General features: G+C 51.0%; 3 protein-coding genes across 5 annotated transcripts; 1 reads left to right on the forward strand and 2 right to left on the reverse strand.

Annotated features, from left to right (window-relative positions):
• Nucleotides 1-453: 453 nt before the first annotated feature.
• AUP1 (AUP1 lipid droplet regulating VLDL assembly factor) lies at nucleotides 454-3,711 on the reverse strand. Of its 2 annotated transcripts, XM_045549931.1 has the most exons (12): nucleotides 3,356-3,711; nucleotides 3,137-3,274; nucleotides 2,903-3,053; nucleotides 2,524-2,708; nucleotides 2,196-2,268; nucleotides 2,027-2,100; nucleotides 1,744-1,810; nucleotides 1,541-1,643; nucleotides 1,282-1,401; nucleotides 1,050-1,165; nucleotides 743-861; nucleotides 454-638 (listed from the first exon to the last, which is right to left on the reverse strand). In XM_045549931.1, the coding sequence occupies exons 1-12, from the start codon at nucleotides 3,403-3,405 to the stop codon at nucleotides 602-604; spliced, it is 1,233 nt and encodes a 410-aa protein (XP_045405887.1). In that variant the 5' UTR covers nucleotides 3,406-3,711; the 3' UTR covers nucleotides 454-601. The 2 variants fall into 2 exon arrangements, with proteins under 2 accessions (XP_045405887.1, XP_045405888.1); XM_045549932.1 differs by lacking the exon at nucleotides 454-638 and having other exon boundaries at nucleotides 752-923; nucleotides 3,356-3,612.
• Nucleotides 3,179-6,954, forward strand: HTRA2 (HtrA serine peptidase 2). Its single transcript, XM_045549929.1, has 8 exons — nucleotides 3,179-4,284; nucleotides 4,387-4,591; nucleotides 4,677-4,871; nucleotides 5,109-5,141; nucleotides 5,361-5,466; nucleotides 5,624-5,693; nucleotides 6,399-6,494; nucleotides 6,596-6,954. Exons 1-8 carry the CDS (start codon nucleotides 3,779-3,781, stop codon nucleotides 6,759-6,761), a joined length of 1,377 nt encoding a protein of 458 aa, XP_045405885.1. The 5' UTR covers nucleotides 3,179-3,778; the 3' UTR covers nucleotides 6,762-6,954.
• LOXL3 (lysyl oxidase like 3) lies at nucleotides 6,900-25,473 on the reverse strand. 2 transcript variants are annotated; one of them, XM_045549920.1, is made up of 14 exons: nucleotides 25,336-25,473; nucleotides 23,625-23,949; nucleotides 21,815-21,978; nucleotides 21,019-21,233; nucleotides 10,183-10,402; nucleotides 9,759-9,939; nucleotides 9,461-9,615; nucleotides 9,044-9,211; nucleotides 8,745-8,907; nucleotides 8,305-8,548; nucleotides 8,087-8,202; nucleotides 7,871-8,007; nucleotides 7,654-7,765; nucleotides 6,900-7,451 (listed from the first exon to the last, which is right to left on the reverse strand). In XM_045549920.1, the coding sequence occupies exons 2-14, from the start codon at nucleotides 23,935-23,937 to the stop codon at nucleotides 7,378-7,380; spliced, it is 2,262 nt and encodes a 753-aa protein (XP_045405876.1). In that variant the 5' UTR covers nucleotides 23,938-23,949; nucleotides 25,336-25,473; the 3' UTR covers nucleotides 6,900-7,377. The 2 variants fall into 2 exon arrangements, with proteins under 2 accessions (XP_045405876.1, XP_045405877.1); XM_045549921.1 differs by lacking the exons at nucleotides 23,625-23,949; nucleotides 25,336-25,473 and having other exon boundaries at nucleotides 21,019-21,288; nucleotides 21,815-21,972.
• Between the last annotated feature and the right edge of the window lie 267 nt (nucleotides 25,474-25,740).

Genomic DNA, 25,740 nt, shown 5'->3' on the forward strand with positions numbered 1-25,740 from the left:
CACTAACCCTTTCCGCATATAGTACAAAGGTAAATTCCGGCTCCACCCTGGGGCTGGGCTGTAACTCAATCCTGAAGCCTGTTTTTGGGGTGGGGCCATTTGCTCCACCTTATTTAGCCTAGTCACGAACCTATGGAAAACAGGCTTCAGCCACCACACCGAGCATGTGTGAACTCTATGGATGATAGGTACAGTGCTTATGAAAGGCATCCTGGGACTTGAAGTTTTGCAGTAGCTTCTTCGAAAACCTGGGGGGGACACCCCAGCTGGGGTCCAGTCACTGGTAGGTCTTCAATTCAGTTACATTCTTCTCTTGGCATGAGGAAGTCATTTCAGACAGTTCCATTCTCACCACCCCCCACAAACCTAAAAGACTCTTGCCCTGTTCTCTCCAGCCAAGGGAAAAGAAACCTGCTCACAAGGCTTTTGAGACCCATAGAGATAACAGAGACCTTGAGTGAAAACCCTGAATTTAATATGATCTTGGGGGAGCCTCATCCCTCCCTTTTTACCACCCACCCATCCGGCTTGTTGTGAGTTGGGCCGGGGCTGCCCCCAGTCTCCGTCCTGCGGCTCTGGGTGCCATCCTGTTCCTTTAAGCTCAGTTAGCCTCCTGGGCTTGTCTTTCTGTGAATCTCCTGTAGGACATAGGAAGAGATGTTGCATGGGCTTTGCCACATTAGCTCCATACTTCCCTTCTCCAATTTGCCCCTTCCTACTCATTGACCTCTAACCCCCTCACCTTCTTGCATATTCATATAGTGCTTGCTTGCGCTCCTGCAGACTCTCCTGCCGGGCCCAGGAAGACTTGGCAAATGTTAGGGCTGTGGGCTGAGGGGTCACCGGGCCAGAGCTGGGGAACTGAGGTGATCACAATGTCAGAGGGCTTGCGAAGTCATCATCATTAAACACGCATCGAATGCCTACTTTGCAAGAGAGGCACTGTGCTAGGGTCTCAGGATCAAAACAAGAGAGACCAGGGATAAGGGAGTATGCAGATTGCCCCAACCCACCCCAAGTCTTAAACCTTACCATTTCCTGGGTCTCACCTTGGAGGCAGAGGCTGTGGGTAGGGACTGAGTTCCCTCAGTGATGTCTTCAGGCATAAAAGCTACAGCCCCCTCAAGCAGATTAGTGATGGTCAAGTCTACACAGCCAGTCCTGGCTAGGAAGAAGGAAGAGCAAGGAGAAGGAAGTCCCTTCCCTGTTCACCTTCTTCCTTCACAACCCTCTGTTCCTCCCTGTGCCTGTCTCCCTGTGTGGGGCTACTCTTTTCCATACCCAGGTCTCTCTGGATGACACCCAATGGCACATGGGGCAAAACCTCCTTGACTCTCTGCGCCAGAGTTGCCAGCTGCACATCAGGAGAAGGACCAGGGGAGGGAGGAAAAGATGACTGGGCTGAAGAAAAAAATCAGAAATATGGTAAGTAGAGAACTAGGAGAAAGGAAAGGATGACTAGTATAGGAATTGGGAAGAAATCACAATAGGCTGGGAAAAAAAAAACAAAAACAAAGTTTTCTGTATAGAGACCACATACCTGACTGGGGGCGCAATCTACGGTGTCTTTGTCGCTTCATGTGCTCTGCTTTGTCTGCTGGAGTGAGCCGTGTCCCTGTCTGCCCCAATTCCTTGGCCAATAGCTAGGAAGAATTGGAAGGTTAGAGTGTCAAGATTTCAAGCCTTCTTCCTCCACTCCCTAACCCGGGACCCCACCTCCACCCTGCCTGTGTAGCCTACTACCTGTTGTACACGGAATGCAAACTCCTCATTCCCCTCCCCCAGCTGGCGATGAACAGGACGAAGCCACCTGCACAAAACAATCCAGGACTATGTCGGGGACACTTGGGGTAGAGGCTGTCATCCCCTCCCCACTTTGGTACCTCTTCTCATGTTAAGGGTGGGGAGATAGTTGCCTCTGTAGTAGAACCTTGACATTAAAAGATCTACAAATGGACAGGGCAGAGGCCACTTGACCTCGAGGTGAGCCTCTCCCCAGTCACCAAAAAGTGAGGACAGTTAATACCTTACTTGATACACCGTGAAAGGGACGAAAAGAGACCACAGCAGTTCTGAGACCCAGGAGGCATCTGACACCGTCTAAGGGGAGGGCATGAAGTGAGGCCTAAGCCAGGGCCAGGGGTGGGAAACTTCCCCTCCAAGCCCCAGAGATTCCCTGTCCAACACACACTCACCACAGAGACCAGGGGTCTCTGAACTTGCAGGGTAAGAGGTTGTACCACATCCTGGATAGAAAATGGCCAGGAACTGGAAGAAGGAGAGAGTGGGATGGGAGTCCAGCCAGCCGAGTCAGCAGCTTATACCTGACTTAAAACAGGTAACTGTCAAACTGTACAAGCAGATAAATAGGGAATAAAGAATTCAGGGGAAAGAGCCAAAAGTGGACAGAAAGGAAATGAACTAGGGATGGAGGGGATTAGGGGCTGAAGAAGGTTGTGAAAACCCAAGGGCCCACAGCTTGACTATCTACCCAGTTGGCACCAGATACCTGTGCTCACCCACCTGAAATGCAGGAGCCCCTCCCGACCATTGGTGGTTTCTTCCTCGGGGAATAGCAGCAGAGGGGTGGGGGGAAGCCTCGTGGAAGCACAGAATCTCTTGAGTGACTCCACCAACTCCCCCCGCCCATCCATCTCCATGAAGCCCCGAGACCAGCACACAAAGCTGGGGGAACTATTGAGTAGAGGCTGGGAATGGGGAGGAGAGAAAGCAAGAAGAAAAAAAATGGAGGGAAATGAGAAAAACTGACATTGGGGTAGAGGAGTGGGGCTTGGAGTAAGGCTCAGTATCCCGTATGGGAAACCCGAGTGGGGAGAGGGGAAGCCTTGAGTTGGGCCCCACAAAACCGTCCCAAGGTGTTCTTGGCCTCGCCCTCACTCACGGTGCTACAGGTGGTGAGCAGATTGACTATGTTGTGGTCGAAAGGTGTCACGTGGTTGGAAATGAGGACCCTGACGCGGTGATCCCGGAGTCCAGAGTCCTCCTGCCGAGCCACGAGCCCCAGCACCGCACACATGGTCCGTACCACGAACCTGGAGACACAGGCGTTGGTAACTGTGCGGCCTCAGGCCGGGCCCAGCCCTGACACTCACTACCCGAGCGTTGGAGTCGGAACCTGCGAAGGACGCTGTCCGGCAGCGCGCAGCTGACCAAGAAGACGTGGATCCCGAGAAAGAGGCGTAGGACCAGGAGGCAGAATCCGACTGGCGCGTAGAGCAGCAGCGCGAGGAGCAGGAAGCCGTCACCCGGGAGCCTGGGGGTGAGGGGCGAGGTGATAGGGCGCCGAAGGACAAGAGGACGCCAAGAGCCTGCCTCTTCCCGCCGGGGCTCTTACCGGTGCGAGTCAAAGAGCCGCTCCGGCCCCGGCGCAGGGGGAAGCTCCATCGCAGCCGCCTCAGGAGTGCCCAGTCGCCGCCGCCATCTTCGCACCCGGCCGCAGGGGCTCCTGGGAAGGCGGAGTCTTTGGGCATCAGCCCAGGGTACCGGGACCCGAAGTCCAGAGGCGCCCCGGAAGGGCTAGCAGTCCCAGCATGCCCCGCGGCCTCTTGGGCCGCCTCAGAACTCGCGGCCCGCGAGGACCACAACTCCCGGCATTCGCGGGGTGGGGGAGGAGCCGGCCTCCAGGAATCCTGGGTCCCGGCGTGCTCCTCTGGAAGACTTCAGGTACCAGCGTGCTCCGCGTACTACAGTCCGCCTGCTCGCGTCCTGGGCGCCGCCTCTGAGTAGGGCGGGCGAGGAGGCAGCCGAGGCGGAGCTGATGGCTGCGCTGAGGGCGGGGCGGGGTGCAGGCTGGAGCCTCCGGGGATGGCGGGCTTTGGGGGGGACTCGTTGGGGGAAGGGGCCCTCGTTGAACCCTGACCTCCGGACTCTGCTGACGTCAGGAAGTTCTGACCCACGGGCCCGGGTGACTTATGGGACCCCCAGTTTCCGGGCCTGGTTGTCTGTGGGGGTCCCTGAACCCCGGGCATGTCTGACGTCTGGGACCCCGGATCCTCGGGCACGACTGACTGCGGGAACCCCAGATCCCCGGACCCGGGAGGCCTCGGGGACCCCCAGAACCCGTTCGCGCGCGTGGCTGGCGGTGGCGCTGGGAGCTGGGGGGGCAGTACTGTTGTTGTTGTGGGGCGGGGGTCGGGGGCCCCCGGCCGTCCTCGCTGCGGTCCCCGCCCCACCGCCCACCTCTCCCCGGAGCCAGTACAACTTCATCGCAGACGTGGTGGAGAAGACTGCACCTGCTGTGGTCTATATCGAGATCCTGGACAGGTAATGGTGGGGCAGACCGGGAGGCACTGAAGCCACAGGCCGGAGGGCAGGCGAGCTGGAGGGGTCAGAGCTTCTTCACATCCGTGCTTTCCCCCGTCCTAGGCACCCTTTCTCGGGCCGTGAAGTCCCTATCTCAAATGGCTCAGGATTCGTGGTGGCTGCCGACGGGCTCATCGTCACCAACGCCCATGTGGTGGCTGATCGGCGCAGAGTCCGTGTGAGGCTGCCTAGCGGCGACACATATGAGGCCATGGTCACCGCTGTGGATCCTGTGGCAGATATTGCCACGCTGAGGATTCAGACCAAGGTGGGGGGCGGGGTAGGCCCGGTCTGGTTGGAGCTGTTTACGCTCATCTCCAGATGACGGGTCTCTTCTACCCATTCTGCCTTAGGAGCCTCTCCCCACCCTGCCTCTGGGACGCTCAGCAGATGTTCGGCAAGGGGAGTTTGTTGTTGCCATGGGAAGTCCCTTTGCACTGCAGAACACGATCACATCCGGCATTGTTAGCTCTGCTCAGCGTCCAGCCAGAGACCTGGGACTCCCCCAAACCAATGTGGAATACATTCAGACTGATGCGGCTATTGATGTGCGTCCTGATATGAGAGAAATGACAAACTAGGTTGGGGGAGTGGGGAGAGGCTGTGTGACACGGGCACCAACTGATAAATGGTGGATGAGCCTGTATGCAGAGGTTGGGCTACAAATGTAGCCATTCATTCATGAGCTAGGAAAGGAGAGAATTTGGAGAAAGTACCTAAGTCCTGGTTATTTCCGCAGGCTTAGAATCCTCATACCTCGTCCGTGTTTTCTCCTTGTTCTGCAGTTTGGAAACTCTGGAGGTCCTCTGGTTAACCTGGTGAGTGGGACATCCTTCCTTCCAAGAATTCTTGCCCCAGGTCAGTGTGAGAAGAATGGGTTTTCCCTAATTCAAGGATGTTTGGACAAGTTTCTGAGCAGTCTTTTGTTGGCTATCTCCCAGTAATCAACACCCCTCAACACTCACTGATACTTGTTCAGGTGCCCCCATCCCCTACGATCTATTTGGGCTAGGGAACAGGGGGCTGTGTCCCTGCAGGATGGGGAAGTGATCGGAGTGAATACCATGAAGGTCACAGCTGGAATCTCCTTTGCCATCCCTTCTGATCGCCTTCGAGAGTTTCTGCGTCGTGGGGAAAAGAAGAGTGAGCCTGACTTATGGGGAAAGGGGTTCCTTTAAAGTGGTGGGTGGGACACAGGGGAGGGGCATTCATTGGGCCTGGCTAGATGGTGGTCTATTGGGAGGAGAGGGAAGGGAAGGAAGGATGTAGCTGAGTGAGCTCATTTGTTCCTCTGTCATAGATTCCTGGTTTGGAATCAGCGAGTCCCAGCGCCGCTACATTGGGGTGATGATGCTGACTCTGACTCCCAGGTATGAGCATTAGGAGTAGTGATATGTTGTATGACCAATGTAATCAGTGGTGGGCAACTGGCACCTCTCTTGAGCTCTGTTCTCATTTCTGTGTTTGTCTAAGATGAGCTGCCTCACACTTGGAGCTATCACAAGAGCTGACTTTTCTCATAATCCTGACTTTCTTACCATATTTCATTTTGCGCTGTCACCAGATTGATTTCATCCTGTTACTGCTTTGATTTAAAGCCTTCAATCCATTAACCTGGTATTTAAGGGCCACTTTCCATCTATCTCTAAATCAGCCTTCCAGACCTGGCTGCTGTTACTTCCTATGTGAATACTCTGTTCCAGCCAAGCTAATCTCCTGATTTCCTACTCCCATGTTTTTTATTTATGCTGTTCTTGTTTTATATAATTAACATCAGACCCATCTTTTTAGGCTCAATTTAAGTTCTACTCCCTCCTTAAAGTTTCTCTTAGCATTCTAGAATGACATTAGGGCTATTGATTTAACACTGTGTGTCATTTGGAATTAGTCATCTTTTATGTACATATCCCACTTCGTAACTTGTAGCAGGCAGAAAGTGAATTGCCATTGTATCTGTAGAACCTAGTATATGTCTTGTGCATATATTTGTGTGTTGATGAGAGACTTGAGGTAAACTCAAGATGGAGAGAGTGCCTGTGTGTGTGTGGCTAATAGAGTGATCTGTGTACTTTCAGCATCCTTGCTGAACTACAGCTTCGAGAACCAAGCTTCCCTGATGTTCAACATGGTGTACTCATCCACAAAGTCATCCTGGGCTCCCCTGCACACCGGTGAGGGAGAGACTGCACTGTGAGGTGGAGATGAGTAAGGTGTGCATGTATCCTTGAACTGGGCTGTCTGTTCCCTGCTTTCTCTCTGTCTTTCTCCATAGGGCTGGTCTACGGCCTGGTGATGTGATTTTGGCCATTGGGGAGCAGCTGGTACAAAATGCTGAAGATGTTTATGAAGCTGTTCGAACCCAATCCCAGCTGGCAGTGCAGATCCGACGGGGATCAGAAACACTGACCTTATATGTGACCCCTGAGGTCACAGAATGAATGGATTAGCAAGAGTATGAGGCCCCTGCTCTGATTTCTTCCTTGCCGTCCTAGCCTTGGCTCTGAGGGCACCTAGACAGAGGATTAAATGACCCAGTGGGGGGCAGGTCCCTCCAACCACCAGCACCAATCCCTGGGCTCTGAAGAATCGCAAAAACACTTTTTATATAAAATAAAATTATACCTAGCAACATGTTATAGTCAAAAATGAAGTGGGGGGGCTGGATCTTTTCCCCCACCAAAAGGCTAGAGATAAAGCTGTATCCCCCTGAATTTAGGAGAGGTACTGGAGCTGACCATCCTGACCTCCCCATTGAAGAAAATGAACTGCTGCCATTTGTTGTCCTGGGCAGTTAGTCAGGTACTGCTCTTTGTGGTTTGCTCTGCTCGGTGCTGGGCCCAGGAGCAAAGATTCCCCATGCTTGGCCGCAGAAACTGACAGCTGGCCTATGAAGGAGGGTGATATCTTCTGCATGACAGTTTCACATCCATAGTGTACAGCTGGATGAGTGCCGTGGGCCTGCTGACGTTCTATGGTAAGCTCCTGAGGTAATGGCAGCCTCAGACCCCTGCCATTAGGGGCCAGTGGTGGTTTGCAGAGGAGGGTGGTAGCACTTTAGATGATCTGGTTGCTGGTCTGGCCAGGGTAGCGCTCAAACCTCCTGTTGGCCTCTTCACTGAAGGCATCACCTGCAGGGTGGATAAGCAGTTTGGGAGGCGCCCCGCACAGACATAGGAAGACAGACCCATTGTGGGGGAGGGTGGGTAGAAGCAGAGAGACTGAGAGATCCAGAGGTGGGTTGGAAGACACAGAAACAACTTAGGGAAAAGAGAATGAAAGCCTTTCCCTTCCATCCCCCAGTCTTCCTGGGTTGCTCTTCCCATCAAATACCAATGTGGCAGTTGTGCACCCAGATGCGATGTCCATCATATTTGCAGTTACATTTCATTGCGTTGTTGGTGAAGTCACTCTCTGCTACTTCAAAATTTGGGTTGATGACCACCTGTGAGTGAGAGAATGGCCATTTAACCCAGGTGCAAGCCTCAGATCCAAAGGTGTCATTAATACTCCTCCCACTTGCCATCTAGAAGCCTCAGACTCCAGGCACCTGGAGGATGTAGTTTCCTGGCTTCACATCTGTGATGTCAATCCATTGACAGTCGATGTCATGCCGGTAGAGATCCCAGCAACCCACGGTGATGCCCTGCTCTCCAAAGTTGGCACACTCATACCTCTTGGAGACATCTGCAGGGATTGGCATATGTCAGTGTAAGGCAAGGCTGTGTGATGGAGATGCTGTAGTCCACTCCAGGCCCCAACTCACCCTCCTGACACTCAGTGTCTTCTAGACAGAAACTAGCTTTGTGGCCCTCAGCCACCTTGGTGCCATTTGGGGTCAGGATATCATAGTGAGTGAAGATGTCCATACTGTGGTAGTGCCTGTGGGGACAAGGGAACTCCTGTTTCCTGCTCTGCCCCCAGCAGGCTTGCTCCATCCATCCCTGTGGCCTTGCCCTTCTACTCGACCCCCTACCCTCTCACCCATGGCACTCGTGCCACACCCAGGAGTGGCGCCCAGCCTTGGGCCTGAAGTCAGCTCGTCCCAGGTTGTGGATCTGAGAGGAGAATCGAAGCAGACGCCGGTGGCCATAGGGCCAATTGGCTGAGCGGGCTGAGCTGGCCAGGCAGTTCTCTTCTGCAGCACAGTACAACATGTGCAGGGGCCGGTCCTCGATATAGGCGGTCTCCTGCACCAGAGCTGAGTGCAGCAGCAGATCTGACGCGGCTGCACCGGAAAAGGAAGGCGAGTGTTAGAAGTCACTGCTGAGGGGCAGGGATGAATCGGGGAGCTTCCTTCCCTAGAGTGTGTGTGATTGGTTTTCCATAGGCAAGGATTACCCCTGCAGATTATAGTCCCTTCTTCCCTCCAAAGGGGTGGTCCAGAGCCTCCCCTGGCTTGCATCATCCTACCCTTCACTCACTCTCAGAACAGATGACTCCAGCAGTGAAGCGGGTCTCTGTCCTCTTGCAGGTGATGTGGGTGCCATGATGGGCACACTGGTCCAGGGACAGCTCAGTCCCTGTGCAGCGCACTCCACTCATCACCACCTCTGTTACATTTCCAGAGTCCCAGTACCATGTCTCCTGGGGACATATGGAGGTGTTTCTGTGAGGGCCCGTGATCCAGCCTCTTGGGCCAAGGGAATCATTTCCATAGTCCTCTGTCCAAAACACAGGCTTTGGAGACAACAGCTTTGGCTCCCCTCTCCTTCCCACTCACCTGCAGGCCGTGGTTGGCGTAGCCCAGACCAAGTTGCCTACAGGCCACCATGGCCTCCAGTGTCCCCCAGTCATCTCCACAGATGAGGCCCCAGTGAAGGGACCCAGGTCCCCCAACTTGCACCTCAACTCGCCCCTCATGTCGGCTGCGGCCCCCACTGAGTCGGATCTGTAGTGACACAGAATGGAAGTGCTGGGGGAAGATTTTGGAGTGGGGTGGTGGAAGTCTGCAACACGGATGTGGCCAAAGAGTGATTCAGAGGCACATAGAGGGCTAGCAGGTAGTGGGTCAGGTAGGAGCTGCAGGATGACAGGGCCTGGGCCAGCAGGCTGGGGCTATCAGACTGCAGATTGGAGGTCAGGACTGGACAAAGTGTGAGATAATAGAGACTGAACCAAGGTGGAAAGTATGACTGACCTTGGCCTCCACCCCAGTGTAGGGTAGGTTGCATCTGACTGCAGCATCCTGGCTATGGGAACAGTCGTCAGCTGTGATGTTTTTGTGGGGGCACTTCCAGAGGGAGGGCTCCTGTCCAGAGCATCGAACTTCACTCAAGTGGATGGCACCCATGCCTAGGGTCAGAAGTCAAAGATCAGGAGGTTGTAACTAGGCCTTCATTTTCTGCCCAGGGGACTCCTAGCCTGCCCAAGGAATATACCCCCCAGGAGTGTGCACCTCCGCCTTCCCTCTCCTTCCCACCTCCACGCCCCCTCACCCTGCCCCATGCGGGCACCACTCAGGGCTTCTCGAGCACTCCCGAAGCCCAGCTCCCGACACACCACGCTGGCTGCCTGCAGGTCCCACTTGCGGTCACAGACTGTGCCCCACGTGCCAGCCTTCAGGACTTCCACCCGGCCCTCTCCAGGGTGGGCCCCACCCTTTAGACGCACACGGGCCTACAGAAGAGAAAGATGTGCCCAACAGAGTTGAGTAGAAACATCGGCATGGAAAGGGCTAAGTAGATAGACCTGGGAGATGAATGAGATTTGGTGGGAGGGAGTGGGTGGTATCAGGTCTGTGGCCCACCCCGTGGAAGGCTCCTCTCTGTTCTCAAAGGTCAAGGCTGTGCTTAGTCAGGGGGTGGCCAGGCTAGGGGGTTCTCCACCTGGGTGGGAAAGGTCATAGTCACTGTCACACACCTCCCCCTGAGGCTTCGACTGTTGTTGCTTCTTCTGGCCACTGGACGCCGTGTAGAGAGGGCCTGGCACACAGCTCACCACCGCTGGGGCCCCCCCAGGGCACCTGGCGGTGTCATTGGCACGATAGAACTCCAGGGAACAGAGGGAGAGGTGGGCCTCCGTGCCCACGCACGCCACCCCATGCAGACCAAAGGAGTGTTGCTGCCGCTGGGCCAGCAGCCTGGGGGGATAGGAGTGAGGTGCAGTAGGGTAAAACAATGCTCCTGCCTCTTGGCCCCACACCCTCCTCCCACTCCATGCCTCCACCATCCCCCCAACCTTTTATAACCATATCCTCTTCTTCCCCCCTTCTATGTTTCCCTGGGGAGAGACAAAGGGATTGCTCAGTTTCCAGGCTGAAAGAGCCTCAACTACCCAGACAGGTGGGTCCTTGGGGACTTTCTGCAGCAGAAGAACCCTAAAGGAAGAATGGCTAGTCTTGACTTGCCTGATGGAAACCTTGTTCCAAGTGGTTTCAGGCTGCTGGCCCTAAAGGAGGCCAAGGCTAAGGCTGCTGTTCAAACAGGATGGGAAAATACCCCGCTGGAAGAGATGGTCAGGAGGGAGTGGCTGAGGTGACAGGAGGCCAGGGTGAGCAGATCCTTCTATTATGCTGACACTGAAATAACTGAATGAGTCAGGATGCAAAGGACTGAGGAAGTCTTCAATCTAAATGGCTTCTAGGCCAGAGACTCTGCAGGACAGATTATGCTGGGCAGTCACAGGAAGAACAGACCAGAGGGTGGACCACAGGAAGGACTGGCACTGACATATGCAGGACACACACAATTTGAGGGAAACATGACTAGAGAAGGCAGGTGGATGTGAATAACAATAGCAAAGACAGCCCAGGACCTAAGCTGAGCTGCGTAAGTTTTTAATGAGGTGCTTCATGCCCCTCAATTTAAACATAACAGAGTGTCCCACAGCCATCTGAGCAGGGACTGAACTAGAGATGTGAAAGCTTGGAAATGCTGCAGAGACGTTTGAGAGACTGAGGGGACTTGTTTGCCGATACCAATAAGATGAGAGACTGCAGTGAGGTGTGTGGAGGTGAGAGGTGCACTCTCCCCACAACAGCTGGGTGCAGCCCAGAGAGCAAGGGAAGCAGACGAGGCCTGGCACTGGTGGAGTGGGCCTAGGAGGCTGATGTGGTTGTGAAGTATTGAGTCAGGTGCCCCATCACTTGATGTTAGAGGAAGGAAGGAATATGACGATTTGAAGCCATTGGCTAGGAAGACACGGGGAGGAGGGAAAGTTTATAAACAAAACAGACAAAGGAAGCCTGGAGACTTTACAGAATACCTTTGGAAGCTCAGGATAAATGGATCCTGAAGATCAAAGAGATCAGGCACTCTCCCAAAGTCCTGCTTGGCTGAAAATAAAAGTCAAAGAGGCCATCACGGGAAAAAGACATCTATCTTCTAAACACCCTCCTCCCCTTTCCCTACAATGAACAAAATAAAAATTATAGTGTGTACTTTAATGTGGGGGTCAGGGAAGGCCAGAGTGTGGCCCTGAAGCACACAGATGACCCTAAGCTAGAAGGGCACTACAAGAGCTCCTTTGAAACCACCAGAGGGAGAAGCTGGGGAATGATGGTCTCAGGGGACCAGGGCTGAGACTGGACCTTGCTGAGGAGAGGAGGGGAGAAAGAGGGGAACTCTCTCTACCTCAGCCCGTGCTGCAGAAGTTATCAGAGAGACTTTCAATGTGCAAACTGCCTTTAGAAGACAAGTTAGATGTAATCACCGGGGCGGGAAGCTTTCCACTCCCTAGAGTTCTGAAGGAGCCCGAGAGGAAAACTGTGGAACTGGGAGCCTAATTGTGTAAACTGAGCCAGAGAGGCAGGGGCTGTCAATCCAACACCATCCTGGTAAAGGTTCCAAAGGGGAACCTGAGTCTTACTCCATCTGGAGTAAGCTGGTAGCACTTATTTTTTAAAATTAATCAAATAAAAGGATGGGAACACTGATCCCTTAGGCAAACTTAACCACTTGAGGGAGAGCCAAGTCTGGCATCTGAAGGAGAAAAGCACCAGATTATCTCCTAGAACTCACCGGGGAGCTAAATAAGCCTGTGGAACAAGGGTAGTCAGTGGATGAAAAAACCCCAAACACCCTATGACAAGCATAATTCCCCAGCCCAACATCCCCAGGCCAGCCTTACTTAACATCTCGGTACATGATCTGGAAGGTGATTTGTAACAGCTGCTGTTCCTCCACCTCTTGGTCAGCTTTTTCAGCCAAAGTCCTCTTGGCCTGACCACAGCCTGACTCCCCCACTTCCTAACTGTGCTCCCCTCCTCTCCACCCAACCTGAGCCTTATTTACCTCTTGATTGGCCCCCTGCCCACTCGGGGTTTGGGTCTGACTTTAAGCTTGGTGATTGGTCTGCAAAAAGGAGAAACAAGTTGGTGGAGGTATGGTTAGTGTGGCCCAGGGAAGGTAGAAGTTTCTTTTTCTGTTTCTGGGAAGGACTTTTGATGCAGTGTGGGAAGGGGCAAAGCAAAGGACGGCCGGATTCTCCCCATACACTGCCGAACACCACTGAGCTGTATTTCAGGAACTCATGCTGCTGGATTCAGCAATAGTGATGGATGACATAACTGACATCCAGTTATGTCAGTCCAGGTGCGGGAGAAGGGAGGGAAGAGGCAAAGTGCAGGGAGGAGAGAAAACAGGAATGCCGGTGAACTAAGGGAGGTCTGGGAGGAGGCATGCAGGTGGCTGAGGCTGGAGTCCAAGCTATTTGGAGAAAGTTTAAAGATGGGAAGCTTCTCCTCAGCTGTTCCGACATTATTTCCTCCTTGTGTTCCCTAAGATCGAAGCTTGCCCATCCCCATGACTGCTCCCTTCGCCTCCCCCCCGGGGAACGGCCATTTTCCAGTCACATCCCTAATCCGTCAGCCTGGGTTCTAGGATGGACATGGATAGGCTGCCATCCATCCATCCACCTCCTGGGGCCACAGGGGCAAGCAAGAGGTCCCGGGGCTCTTGCCCCTTTACCTTTCAAGGGGCTTGGGGCGTCGGGGTGAGGCTTTGGCCGCTCGCTTCCTCAACTTTCTGTGAGGATAAGACAATAGTAGTCAGGATCAGTGTAGAAGCAATTGGAAAAGGCTGGTGCAGCTAGGACCAGAGCAAGATTTCTTTTCCAGCAGTCAGAAAGGGTTCCCGATGGCAGGATATTACAATGTCAGATACTCCCAGGGACCTACTCTTCATAGGTGTTTGGCCTCATAAGCACATGACCAGGTGGGTGAGCAGCAGTGAAGGCCATGGACTCAGGACATACAGTGTCCCTATGCCAGGACCCTCAGAAATTAGCGAAGGCAGATGGGGACAAAGGACTCCTGGGTCCAGACATTAGTGCTAAACCTCAGGTGAGGGCTAAGGAGAAAGTTGTTAGGATTGTTAGGATTGCCAGACTGACCAAGCTAGGAGAGAGCTAGCCTGGGTCAAGCCCAGGGAGGCTGACTATATCTTTTTATTCTTGGATGCTCTCTGCAAGAAAGGCTTTTGGCATGTCCAGGCCTGAGGCTACTGGACCAGGACCAAGGACCAAGGTTGAATCTCCAAAGATGTTAACTTGGTTTGACTGTGGAGCACAAGGCGGGCTCCTTAGGACGGCAGCACCCTTTCTGCTCAAGTTCCAAATGAGCTCACCTCTCAAACCTACTTCCAGGGAAATAAATCTTACTTCTTTTTAACTGGCCTAAATAACTGACTTATTTCATTCTTCAAGAGGTTTCCTTAAGTCTAATGTCTTAATGGAAACAGAAACTAGGAGTCTGTTTCTCTTCCCATTCTCCCTTTTATTTTGAAGACTTTAATTATAGTCACTTTTTGTCCTGTCCAACTGTGTACAGACGATCTGTCTTTTTAAATTTATGGAATTCCATGTTATCATTTTTTTTTTTTTTTTGAGACAGAGTCTTACTCTTTGCCCTAGGTAGTGTACAGTGGCATCATCACAGCTCACCGAAACCTCCAACTCCTGGGCTCAAGTGATCCTCTTGCTTTAGCCTCTGGAGTAGCTGGGACTACAGGCACACACCACCACACCCAGCTAATTTTTTTCTATTTTTAGTAGGGAGAGGTCTTGCTTTTCCTTAGGCTGGTTTCAAATGCCTGACCTCCAGGGATCCTCCTGCCTCTATCTCCCAGAGTGCTAGGATTACAGGCATGAGCCACCCAGTTCGGCCTCTCTCTCTCTTTTTTTTTTTTTAAAGCGACAAGGTTTCATTCTGTTGCTTGGCTGGAGTGATTATGATTACAGGCATGAGCCACTGGGCCCAGCCCGTTATCATCTTAGTTGTCTGTTCTTTGAAAGCTGCTGTTCATCTTGAGGAGTCATATTTCAGCATAGTACAGTTGGCCCTCTGCACCCATGGGTTCTACATCCATGGATTCAACCAACTGCAGACTGAAACTATATTAAAAAAATGTGTCTGTACTGAACATGTAAGACTTTTTTCTTGTCATTCTCTAAACAATACAGTATAATAACCATTTACATGGCATTTACATTGTATTAGGTGTTATAAGTAATCTAGAGATGATCTAAAGTATATGGAGGATGTGCACAGGTTATATGCAAATATGACACCATTTTCTATCAGGAACTTGAGCATCCTCAGATTTTGGTATCTTTCGGAGGTATTGTGAACAAACCCCCAAAGGTACTGAATGACTGTTTATGTGTGAAGATGTACTGGGATTTTAATATACGTATATGTTTAAAATAGGTCAGAAACTGTTTGGTATTTCCTGCTCCAGCTTCTTCCTGAGGATGTAGTTAGTTGGTCTGTTTGTCAAAACATCCGATATGGGCCGGCACAGTGGCTCGTGCCTGTAATCCTAGCACTCTGGGAGGCCGAGGTGTGAGGATCACTTGAGCTCAGGAGTTTGAGACCAGCCTGAGCAAGAGTGAGACCCTGTCTCTACAAAAAATAGAAAAATTAGCCAGGCGTGGTAGCACATGCCTGTAGTCTCAGCTACTCAGGAGGCTGAGGCAGGAGGATCCCTTGAGCCCATGGGTTTGGGGTTGCAGTGAGCTATGATGACACCACTGCACTCTGGCCAGGGTGACAAAGGGAAACTCTGTCTCAAAAAAACAAACAAAAACACATCCAATATGTCCAACATTCCTACTAGAGAGTCTACAAGTCTTGGGTCCCTTTCCTGAGACAGTACTAAAAAGTTAGAGCCTTTCATTTTATAAATACGGTCTAAAACTTTCTCTAAATATCTTTCTCTCAAACATGTCTAAAATGAAATACACTTGGTACCTTCTTTTACTAATCAACGCAGGAAGATCATCTTGATCTCTGAAGTAGTACTTAGAAAAATTTAGTTTTATCTGCAAATTTAGAAGTACTTCCTCTTTAAGTTATTTAAGGACTTTATACTGTAAGTTATATTATTTATATGTATACACATATATATTTCATATACATATATGAGTTTGGAACCTTTTATCTTATAAAATATAAGTTATATTAATGACTTCATCCTTAGATCAATGCTGATATTTTCCTTCATTTACATTTTTCTTTTTGAGACAGAATCTTGCTCTGTTGCCTGGGCTAGAGTGCTGTGGCGTCAGCCTAGATCACAGCAACCTCAAACTCCTGGTCTCAAGCGATCCTCCTGCCTCAGCCTCCCAGTAGCTAGGACTACAGGTATGCACCACCATGCCCGGCTAATTTTTTCTATTTTTAGTAGAGATGGGGTCTTGCTCGTGCTCATGCTGTTCTGGAACTCCTGACCTCAAGTGATCCTCTCACCTCAGCCTCTCAGAGTGCTATGATTACAGTTGTGAGCCCGGCCTTGATTTACATTTCTTTATTCACAGATGTGCTTCTTTCCCCCTATCATTTGTTTCCTCCTCCAACCATTGAACATAAAAACCTGTCTACATCTGCATATCCTCTTCTCATTCCTCCCAAATATCTCTCTTCTCTAAGGCCACTGCCCCCAAATGTTTCTGAATTCCACCTCATAATCCTTTTCTCTTGCACATAACTGTTCCTTCTCAATTGAATCCTTTTAAATATGTTCAAATTACTCCTACACCCCTCACACACTCTCTATCCCAAATCTCTCCTCCTTTTCACAGCAAAATTTTTCAAGAGTTGTCAACATTCACCATCTCTATATCCTCTGTTTCCATTCATTCATTAACCCACGTACTCTGGTTTTCCCTACCTGTTACTCTGCAAACTTCCATGTTGTTAAATCCAGTAGACATTTTTCAATCTTCATCTTATTGACCTCTCTGCAACATCTGACTCTGCTGCCCTCGCTCCTTCCTAGACTGCTGTACACTACAATAGCCTGGTTTTATTGCTATTTCTGGTTGCTCTTTCTTGGTCTTCTTTGCAGGCTCCTCCCCTACCTGGTCATTTATATTTTCAGAGCTCTGTCTTAGGCATTCTTCTCTTCTCACACCATATATGGTCCTCTCTATATATGGTCTCATTCACACCCAACCTTGTATATTCCACTGCCTTCTTGATGTTTCTAGGTAGAGATCTTGAAGTCATCTAAACTGTAATGTAGGTCCAAAAAATAAACATAATTTTCTCAGCAAAATCCACTCCAGAAGACTAGGAGTCAACCTTGATTTCTCCCTTCCTTGGCTCCCAAAGTCAATCAATAACCGAGTCCTGTCCATTTTACTTCCTAAATCTCTCTCTAATCCATTCACTCTTGCTCCTCCCAAAACCATTTTCAGAAATGCAGTCAAAATGATCTTTTGGAGTCACAAACCTGATCATGTCATCTTACAGCCTTCCTCATTAAAACATTCCAACGGATTCGCAATCCTTTTATGACAAAGACCTGAATCCTTAATATGGCCTATAAGGTCTTCTGTGATCTGATGCCTAATTACCTCTCTCATCATTTTTTCACCTTTGTCTTCTCGGCACCTTGCACAGTGCTTGGCAAATAGTAGGAGTTCAATAAATATCTGTCAAACTAAAATGAACTAGAAGAATGACTTCTTAAACAGCATGGAAGCTCTTACAGCCTCGGTTTCATTACCTATAAAAGTAAATAGTTAAATTATCTGTACTTTCTTTTCCTCTTCTAAAATTCTATAACTTTCATATGTTCTAGGGTGGAACTACCAAAAGAAGTGTAAAAATGATAGATACTTTTAATTTTCTCATTTTCAAAATCTTATTGGCTTCATCTAAAAGCCAGAAGACCCATTTGGTTTTCTTCAAGGAGAGGCAGAGTTGTTCATAACTCTCCTGCCTACTTTTCTTATGAGAATGCTCCCTCTGTTTGGGTTGACCTGGACAGAAGATTTATGACACGTCCCCACCACAGAATCTCCCAGACTCCTGTAATCTCTTTCCCCACTGACAATGACCTCTGTGCTTTAGTGTATCTCCTTCCCTAGCCTTCATACCCCAGCCTCAGTATGAGATTCCAATGCACACAGCAAATATTCCTGATCTCTGGAAATTACTTCACGCTGTGCATACCTGGGGACAACTCCTGTGTCTCAAACTTCCCAAGGATGGCCCATCCCTAAAACCAGTTCATATTAACCTGAAGCCCTGAGATGCCCTTCTCTCAGGCAGCTTCAGAATCATTTAAGGTGTCTCTTCTCTCATTGTTTATATCCTATTAGTCATCCTACATCAATTTCACCTATCTCCCTGATCTCTTAATATTTAAGTCCCCCAAGTTTCAGTCCTTGGGCCTGAACCTCTTTCTCTCCCTCTTTAAAATTTACATTCACTTCCTTGGTGATGTGTTTCGGGACTTCATATACACTTATTCAACTGAACTCTAGAGTCGTATGTCCAATTTGTCTGACTTAGCCTCACCATTTCAATGTCTTAAAGAACTTCACATTTTACAGGTCCAAAACCAAGTTCCTACCCTCCACCCCAGCCCTGTCTCCACATAAAACATGCTCCACCCACTATGGTCCTTATCAGATGAGGCCAATTACATACTTAGCTGAGACCCAAAACCTTGGAATGATCTAAACTCCTATCTCTAACACCACAATGAATCTATCAGCAAATCCTCTTGGCTCTACCTTCAACAATATACAGAATTTGATCATTTTTCACCACTTTCACTGGTCATCTTCAGTTTTCACATTCTTTACCTGGTTTTCAGGAGACAATAACCTTCTAACTAGCCCTCTTGCTTCTAGTACATCCCCTACATCCATTCTTAACAAAGCAGTGAAAGTAGTACTTTAAAAATAGAAGTCTGGTGTCAGACTTTTACTCAAAATGTTTCCTTATCTCACACAGAGTAAAAGTGAAAGTCAACCAAATGACCCTACATCATCTGGTCCCTCATTCTTTTCCTGTCACCTCCTACATTGCATCTCCTACCATTTTTTCCTTTGTTCACTCAGCTCCAGCCACAATGGCCTCCTGGAGAATGATAAGAATGTCTTCCCCCCTCCCCCACCACACACACACACACTCCCCAGAATATTTTCATTTCTGATCTCTCTTCCTGGAAATGTTTGTCTAGATGTCTGCATAGTTCGTGCCCTCACCTCCTTTAAGTTTTTTCTTGAATGATGCCTTCTCAGAGAGGCCTTCCCTGACCATTCTATTTAAATCTGTAATTCCACTCGCACATCTTAACCCCTTCCTGGCTTTATTGTTACCCATTGCACTCTTTATCATCCTTACATTTTATATTTTTATTTACTTGCTTTCAGATTCTCCCCTAGTCCATGAGATCAGAGATTTTTGTCCGTTTTGTTCGCTGTTGAACCTCTAGTGTCTACAACAGTACTGGGCACATAGTAGCACCTCGATAAATAAATACTGGACAAATGAATCTCTGCACCTTTGCTCATGCCATCCTCCTCACTTGAAGTGTGGCCATTTAAATCCTACTAATCTTTCAGACCCTGGTGTTTGGATTAGGAAAGGTAAAAGACAAGCACAGAGAAAGAAATACAGCCCCAAGATGGATGATAGTAGGGGAGCAGAACACAGTTGTTTTAATATAGGTTGAGTCTCCAGACCAGGTAAAGTGTATTCCTCAGGGCTGAAAGAACTTTCAGATGAGTCTCAGAGTCAAGGCAAAGAAAATTTGACCAAGTATGGAAAAGACTAGAGACTAGATAATGTACTGATTAAAAAAAAAAGAAAGAAAGAAAAAGAAAAAAAAAAAGGATTCCTCAATTTTTCAATCTACAGATAAGTAATATTCTAGAATAAGTTATTACATAGGAAGTTTGTGCTCATTTAGGAAAAAATAGGGTGATCCTTAGAGACTTAAAAAGATTTCAATAAAAATAGGCTCGAACAACTATGATTTCATTTTTTGACATGATTATTAAATTGGAAAGTTGGAGAATGGCTGTGAACATAGTGTATCTGGATTTTAGCAAAGATTAACATTATAGACAAGAAATATATGTATAGATAAGGTGAAATGTTGGTTACATCATTGTTGTGTTCTGTTTCTTCCCAATTGGTTGAAAAAACATACTTTATAATGATGATTAGAGACTTGATGTAAATCTGGAGGAAAGTTTTACAAGAAGAATTGGACTTTGGTTTTGAACAGTTCAACAACGATTTTTATAGTCATTCCCATGAATGCTCAAGATGCTCATATCTGTCCACTAAAGGTCCCTGGAAGGGATGACTGAAAATCACATCAGAACTCAAGATAATCATGGGATCATAATGGCTTTTTTATGGCTTTTAAATGATGGGATAAGCTCAACATGTATTTAGGTTCAAAAAAGCATGCTCTCTCAGTATTAAGGATAAGGGTAGCCTTGAATTGGTTTTAGGTCATTAAGTTCAACATAAGCATTGGGATGCTGCCTCGAAAGCAACGCAAACTCGAGGCGTGCTTTAATCAAAGCTGAGCATTTCTGCAGTACCCTACCCTGATCCGACAGCATCTGAAATAGTGTGCCTAGCGGAAAGCCATCTAGACGTCAAGAGGCTTTTCAGCAAAAGATCTAAGGAAGGGCTTAAGAAAACTAGAGAGACGGTGCAAAGATTTCCAAATATTTGCCAGGCTCTCAGTGGCTATTTCTCAAAATGACCAAAATGAGATGCTCCAGGGAAGGGAGATGCTGCAAGCACAGAACCGTTCACCAGGGCGATTCGTTACCCTGGAAGCCGGCGTGCACAGCAGGGCTCCGGGGCAGGTGGAGAGGGTGGGCGCCTCGCCGGAACACATTGCGGAAAACTTCCCCGGAGTCCCGCGGGCTCGCGCGCTCACAGACGCGCCGGGCGGGGCGGCCTGGGCCGAGGGCGGGGCCGGTCTCTCCCGGCGCCCTCCGGTCCATCTGGGATCGGCCCGGTGGCTGGGACACGGCGCCCCGCGGGCGCCGCCGGCCTGTCCCGGTCCCCAGACCGCGGGCGGCCAGCTCCGCGCAGGACACACCCAGGCACCGCCTCCCGAGGCCGGCCGCGCCCTCGCCGGACCGGGAACCGCTGGCCGCGCCGGCGCCGTGACCGCCCGCGGGCCGGGGCGGGGTCTCGCCAGGCCGGGGCGCGCCCGGAGGCCGAGGACCTGCCCGCTGCCCCACCGCGCCCGCGCCGAGCCGGCCGCGCGATGGCGGGGCCTCACTGCTCCTCATTGCAGACCGCCCCCCTGGGGAGCGCTTCGTGGCCCCACAAGATTTCCTCCAGCTTCTCAGCGGTCTCCATGTTTGCCCACCGTTGCAGACCCCAGGGTCCCCCGGTGCCCCGCCCGACCCTCCCAAAGGCCTCTCGACACGTTCCCCAGCGAGCACCCACGCCCGGCCCCTCATCCAGCGCCCGCGGCCCCTCACCTGTAGAAGGCTGTGTTGACCCTCTTTTCGCTAGGGAAGCCGAGCATCCCGCAGACCACGTGGCTGTTGTGGGCGCTCCAGCCTTTGTCACACACTTCCGACCAGCCGTCAGGAAGCTTGACCTCAACCAGTCCCTCAGTCACTGGCAGGGGCCGCCTGCCCCACCCGACTCCTGGTCGCAGTCGCACTTCCTCCACTTGCGGGTTATGCTCTACCTGAGGACGGGACCACAAGCAGGGGAGAGAATCCCAGCGGCACCTTTCATATGTCCTGTAAACCCAGTGGCAGGATGGGACTGAGCCAGGGCTGAGAAGAATGCCATGCCTGCCCTCAGTCTGGGGTGTGTGGACTCTCCTCCAACCACGAGGGTGGAGGGATACGCTGTGCTCTGAGAAATGAAGGGAGCTGAGGCAGGAGCACCCAACTCTGCCTAGAGCAGGAGGGAGGACTTCACAGAGGAAGCGGCTTTGAAGAAGGAGAGAGTAAGAAGGGAGATGTTCCAGGGCAGCATAATGTCTGAGGAGAGGGAGAGCACAGGACGCTCCCACGGTGACCAGGCATGAAGTTGGAGAGGCTCATGTCAGGTTTTGTTCCTTGAATGCTAATGTTACCACCCCTCCCCACAATTTTACAGCACCCAGGAACTCTATCATTTGCTCTTCCACGCCTCCCAACAATCCAAAGTATTCCACAGGGGCATCCGGGATCCCCTTCTTCTAACATCTCCTCTAACCACCCCACAGTCCTTTCTGTCCGGCCATCCTGGGTGCTGTGTCTATGTCTGTGAACTACAGACCTCGATGACATTGGAGTCCTTGAAGCCAGGGAGGCGCTGGTCCTTGCAGATGACCCCGGCGTCCTCATCATGGGTACAGTCACTGTTCCCCCAGCCCCGGGAGGCACATTCAGTCACACTCTGCTCAGTCCCAGTGCAGCTCAAGTTGTCCAGCCAGATGCGGCCTGTGGAAGGGGAGATGAGGGAACAGAGAAGCTTGGGGAGGTAGGATGAGGGAGGTGGGGAGAGTGAGCATGGGGGCCTCACACTTGGCCATAATGATCCCATTTTTCTGGTATGATGGGGATTTTCTGGTGGAGAAGAGACAGGGGACCCTAGAGGGGAATAGGAAAGGGGACATAACATTGATGGAAAGTTGGTGGTGATCTGGGGATACTCGAGAAGTTGATAGGGCAAATAAAAACCAAGAATCAACACCGAAGCTCTGATCAGCCCTCATCCATTCAGTGAGAGCTACAACTGATCAAGTAAGTACCTAATGTGTGCCAGGTGCTCTGCCATGGGGGGGACATACATACATGATCATTCTTAGAACAGAGCTGTCAGAGACTGTTTTATATGAAGAAATCAGGGTTCAGAGATGTTGAATAACTTGCCTAAGACCGCAGAGCTAGTACATGGGAACTTAGGAGTTTGACCTATTGTGATACTTGGAAATCGAAGATCCCTTCACCTCATCCTTGCATTCTCCCACATGCCTGTCCTGTCCATGCTGCCACTTAGCCCCTTGTCCTCTGTACGGACCCTAATGAGTATCACTAACATCCTCTCATAATTGGGTGGAAGCTCAAAGGTCATCTGTCCTAGCCATTGCACAGGGACCCCTCATTCATATCTTGACGGGACTTACCTAGCTTCTGCTGGGACACCTACATCCTGACCCACCAGACTTAGTAACCATCAGAAAGTCCTCGTGACTCTTGACTTTCCCCTAACAAATCTGATTCAGTCTTTCGATGCCATTCAGAAAAATCCCTCAGCCACATGACTGTCCTTCCCATATTTGAAGACAACCACTATGTAATTGCTATCGAAGGCATTTTGTTTCCATACCAAGCCCCTTGTTCTTCAGCTGTTCCTTGTAGAAACTTGGCTTCTGAATCTTTCTTGTTTGGGCAGCTCTCCTCTGAAAGTATTTCCATTTTCTACTGTCCCTCTTAAAATGTAGCATCTACAAATGACACTTTGTTCGAGGTGGTCTAGCCAGTGGGAATTGGGTGATCAACTGCAGGTCACACCTGCTTCTGTCCACCCATCCCACTGTAGGCTCCTACTGTGTGAGCATCCTCAGGCCTCAAGGAGAATTTGCTCTTAAGCCCTCATCACCCACAGTTGTTCTTGTCGGCTTTAGTCTTGTCCTTCATCAGTTTTAGCTTGTTAAGTTTTAGCTCTGGCCTGTAATCTGATTTTGTCAGCTGCAGTATCTGTGAAGCCTTCTGGCTTTGGGACATCCAGACATTTACCTGTTCTGAGCTTCCCATGAAACCAACTCTAATCACACAGGGCTCACCTGTATCTGGGCTGTCCTTGCTCATGGCTTTGTATAATCATGCTCTTGTAGCAGAAAGGAACTTAGGGATCATCTAGTCACTTTGCACACAGGGCATCTGAGGTTCAGAGAAAGCACTGACTAGCCTAAGGTCACACAACTCTGAGAAGTAACTATGTTGGTTGGTCATCCATGGGTTCATTTGACACAGGGTGTTCTTGGAGTCCTGTGTCCCTGTGTCTGTCCCATCCTGGTGTCCCTTCTTCCTGCACTTAGGCCCCACTTAGGTAATACCTAGGCTATGCCTGGATCATCGCTCACCTGTTCCAGGGCCGTATTTGGCACTGTGAGTCCAGCCTGTGGCCTCTGTAAAGCCCAGCTCTCGGCAGAGGACGTGGGCAGCCTGCAGCGTGAAGTCATCGTCGCAGATGGTGCCCCATTCACCGGCTCGCTGTATCTCCACGCGGCCCTCATAGGGCTTCCTGGGGAAGCCAGCCAGCCGGAACCGCAACCCCTGGCTTCCGGCCCTCTTCTCAGGGTCCGTGGAAGGGGATGGGGACCCCAAGCACAACCTGCAGAGCAGGCACAGCCACAGCCCCCACGGGCTCCACTGCCAGACACTGACAGGTCGCATGGCAGGGAAGGCCTGGGTGCCCCAGAGAGAAAGTATGTGTGAGAGAAACAGATTGAGCAAGGCCCACAGTCAGAGAGAGAGAGAGAGAAGTCATGAAAGGAAGACAGACACTGAGTCAGGCCAGAGACAGAGGGACAGTATGAGAGATAGAGCGCACTTCAGGGACTGAGAGACATAGTGAGAGAGAAACACTAATGGGCAGAGACAGCGTCACAGAGGCGCAGCCCGAGAGACCCAGATTAGGGTAGGGGGAGATAGCTATGCTCTCCCTCCCTTTTGTAAATGATAGAACCCTCACAATCAGTTGTTCTGTCCCACATCTGTCCCTAGCTCTGCCATCATCATTTCCATTACCCTCACTCACCAGGGTGAGAGACCCAGAGATAAGACAGTGATTAGAGACCAAGGGTTGGAGAACGGTCAAGATAAAGAGATAGAGACTGAGCAAGAGACACCCAGAGAGGAAGACCCAGGCAGACAGGATGTGAGAGGAAGGGAGACTGTGGGAACGAAAGGAAGAAAACCAAAAGAGACAGCGGAGAGACAGACAATGTTGAAGATGACAGAAAGTGACAGGAAAAGAACCAAGCACACAGTAGTGGGGAGGGAGGGAGAGAGGCAGGCAACAGGTGAGGAGGAGCACGATTGACAAGAGCCAAGGAGCGGATGTGGGAGGGACCCAGGTGACCCCATTTAGCCAGACAGAGGACAGACAGCCGTACTGATTGTGGAGAGGCAGGCAAGGGAGCCCTAGGAGATCCTTGCATCTTGGATCCCCTGAATGGGATTGCTATCGAAGGCAATTCCCGAGCCCAGATTCCTAGGCAGGGAGGGTGACATCAAAGAATATGTGGACACCCTCCCTGGCACACAGGCTTTCAGATGCCCCGTGGGGTCAAGGGGCCCAGGAGGGCCAGGCCTCAGGCTGGGCGGGGGTGGGGTGGGGCTGTCTGAGCCTCCTGCCAACTCCACCATCGCTGTCACCGGGCAACCGGAGGCCAGGCCTGCTATGGGCTCCTTAGCCAAGGCCTGCTCTGTCTGGGGCTGAGAACAGCCCCTCCACAGCAGGGGCCTTCCTAAACATGCTTCCCCCAACCCAGACAAACAACCCAACAAGACAGCTTTGTTCTGGGGACATTTTGGCTTGGGGGCCCAGAGGTAAGGCCTCACAGAGGAGCCCCCCCCCCCCCCCCCCCCGCCTTTGGGCTCTCCTGCCCGCCCTTTTTGGAACCCCCTGCTGCAGCCCCCACCCCCAGTATCTGCCTCCTCTCTGCACTCTCCCTGTGTCTCACTCCCCTTTGACAAATCAAACTCTCAGTTGGTTGGCCTCCCCTCCCCTCGACTCCATCCCACACCACCCCATTTCGCTGGTCCCTCTCCATCCCCAATTCCCCCTACCTTTGGCTGAGCAGGACCTTAGGGTCTGGGAGAAGAGTCCTGGTCCTGGAGACCAGTCCTAGGACTTCCAAAAAAAAGTCGTCGGCCAGGGGAGACTGGACCCCCCTCCTCTCTCCCCTCTCTGTTCGCCCCTCCCACGTCCCCGAGAGCCCTCCCACATTCCGCCTTCTCTCTCCATTGCTCCCCATCCAGCTCCCTCCTCTCGTTCTCCTGGTCCTCCCCTCCCCGCTGGAGCTGGCTGCTGCCGCGCCCCCTCCCCCCTCCCCGGACCATCCTGGGCTGCTCAATGAAGCTTTCTTTTCCCGCGGGTTGGAGGCCGGGCAGCTGCGGTCAGGGAGCTGACTTGCAAGCGGCCAGGGGCGGTGGAGCTGCCCGGGCGGCGGCCCCTGTGGTGGCGGGAAGGCT

The sequence above is a fragment of the Lemur catta genome, chromosome 4 (genome assembly GCF_020740605.2).
Source record: "Lemur catta isolate mLemCat1 chromosome 4, mLemCat1.pri, whole genome shotgun sequence".
NCBI classification, from domain to species: Eukaryota; Metazoa; Chordata; class Mammalia; order Primates; family Lemuridae; genus Lemur; species Lemur catta.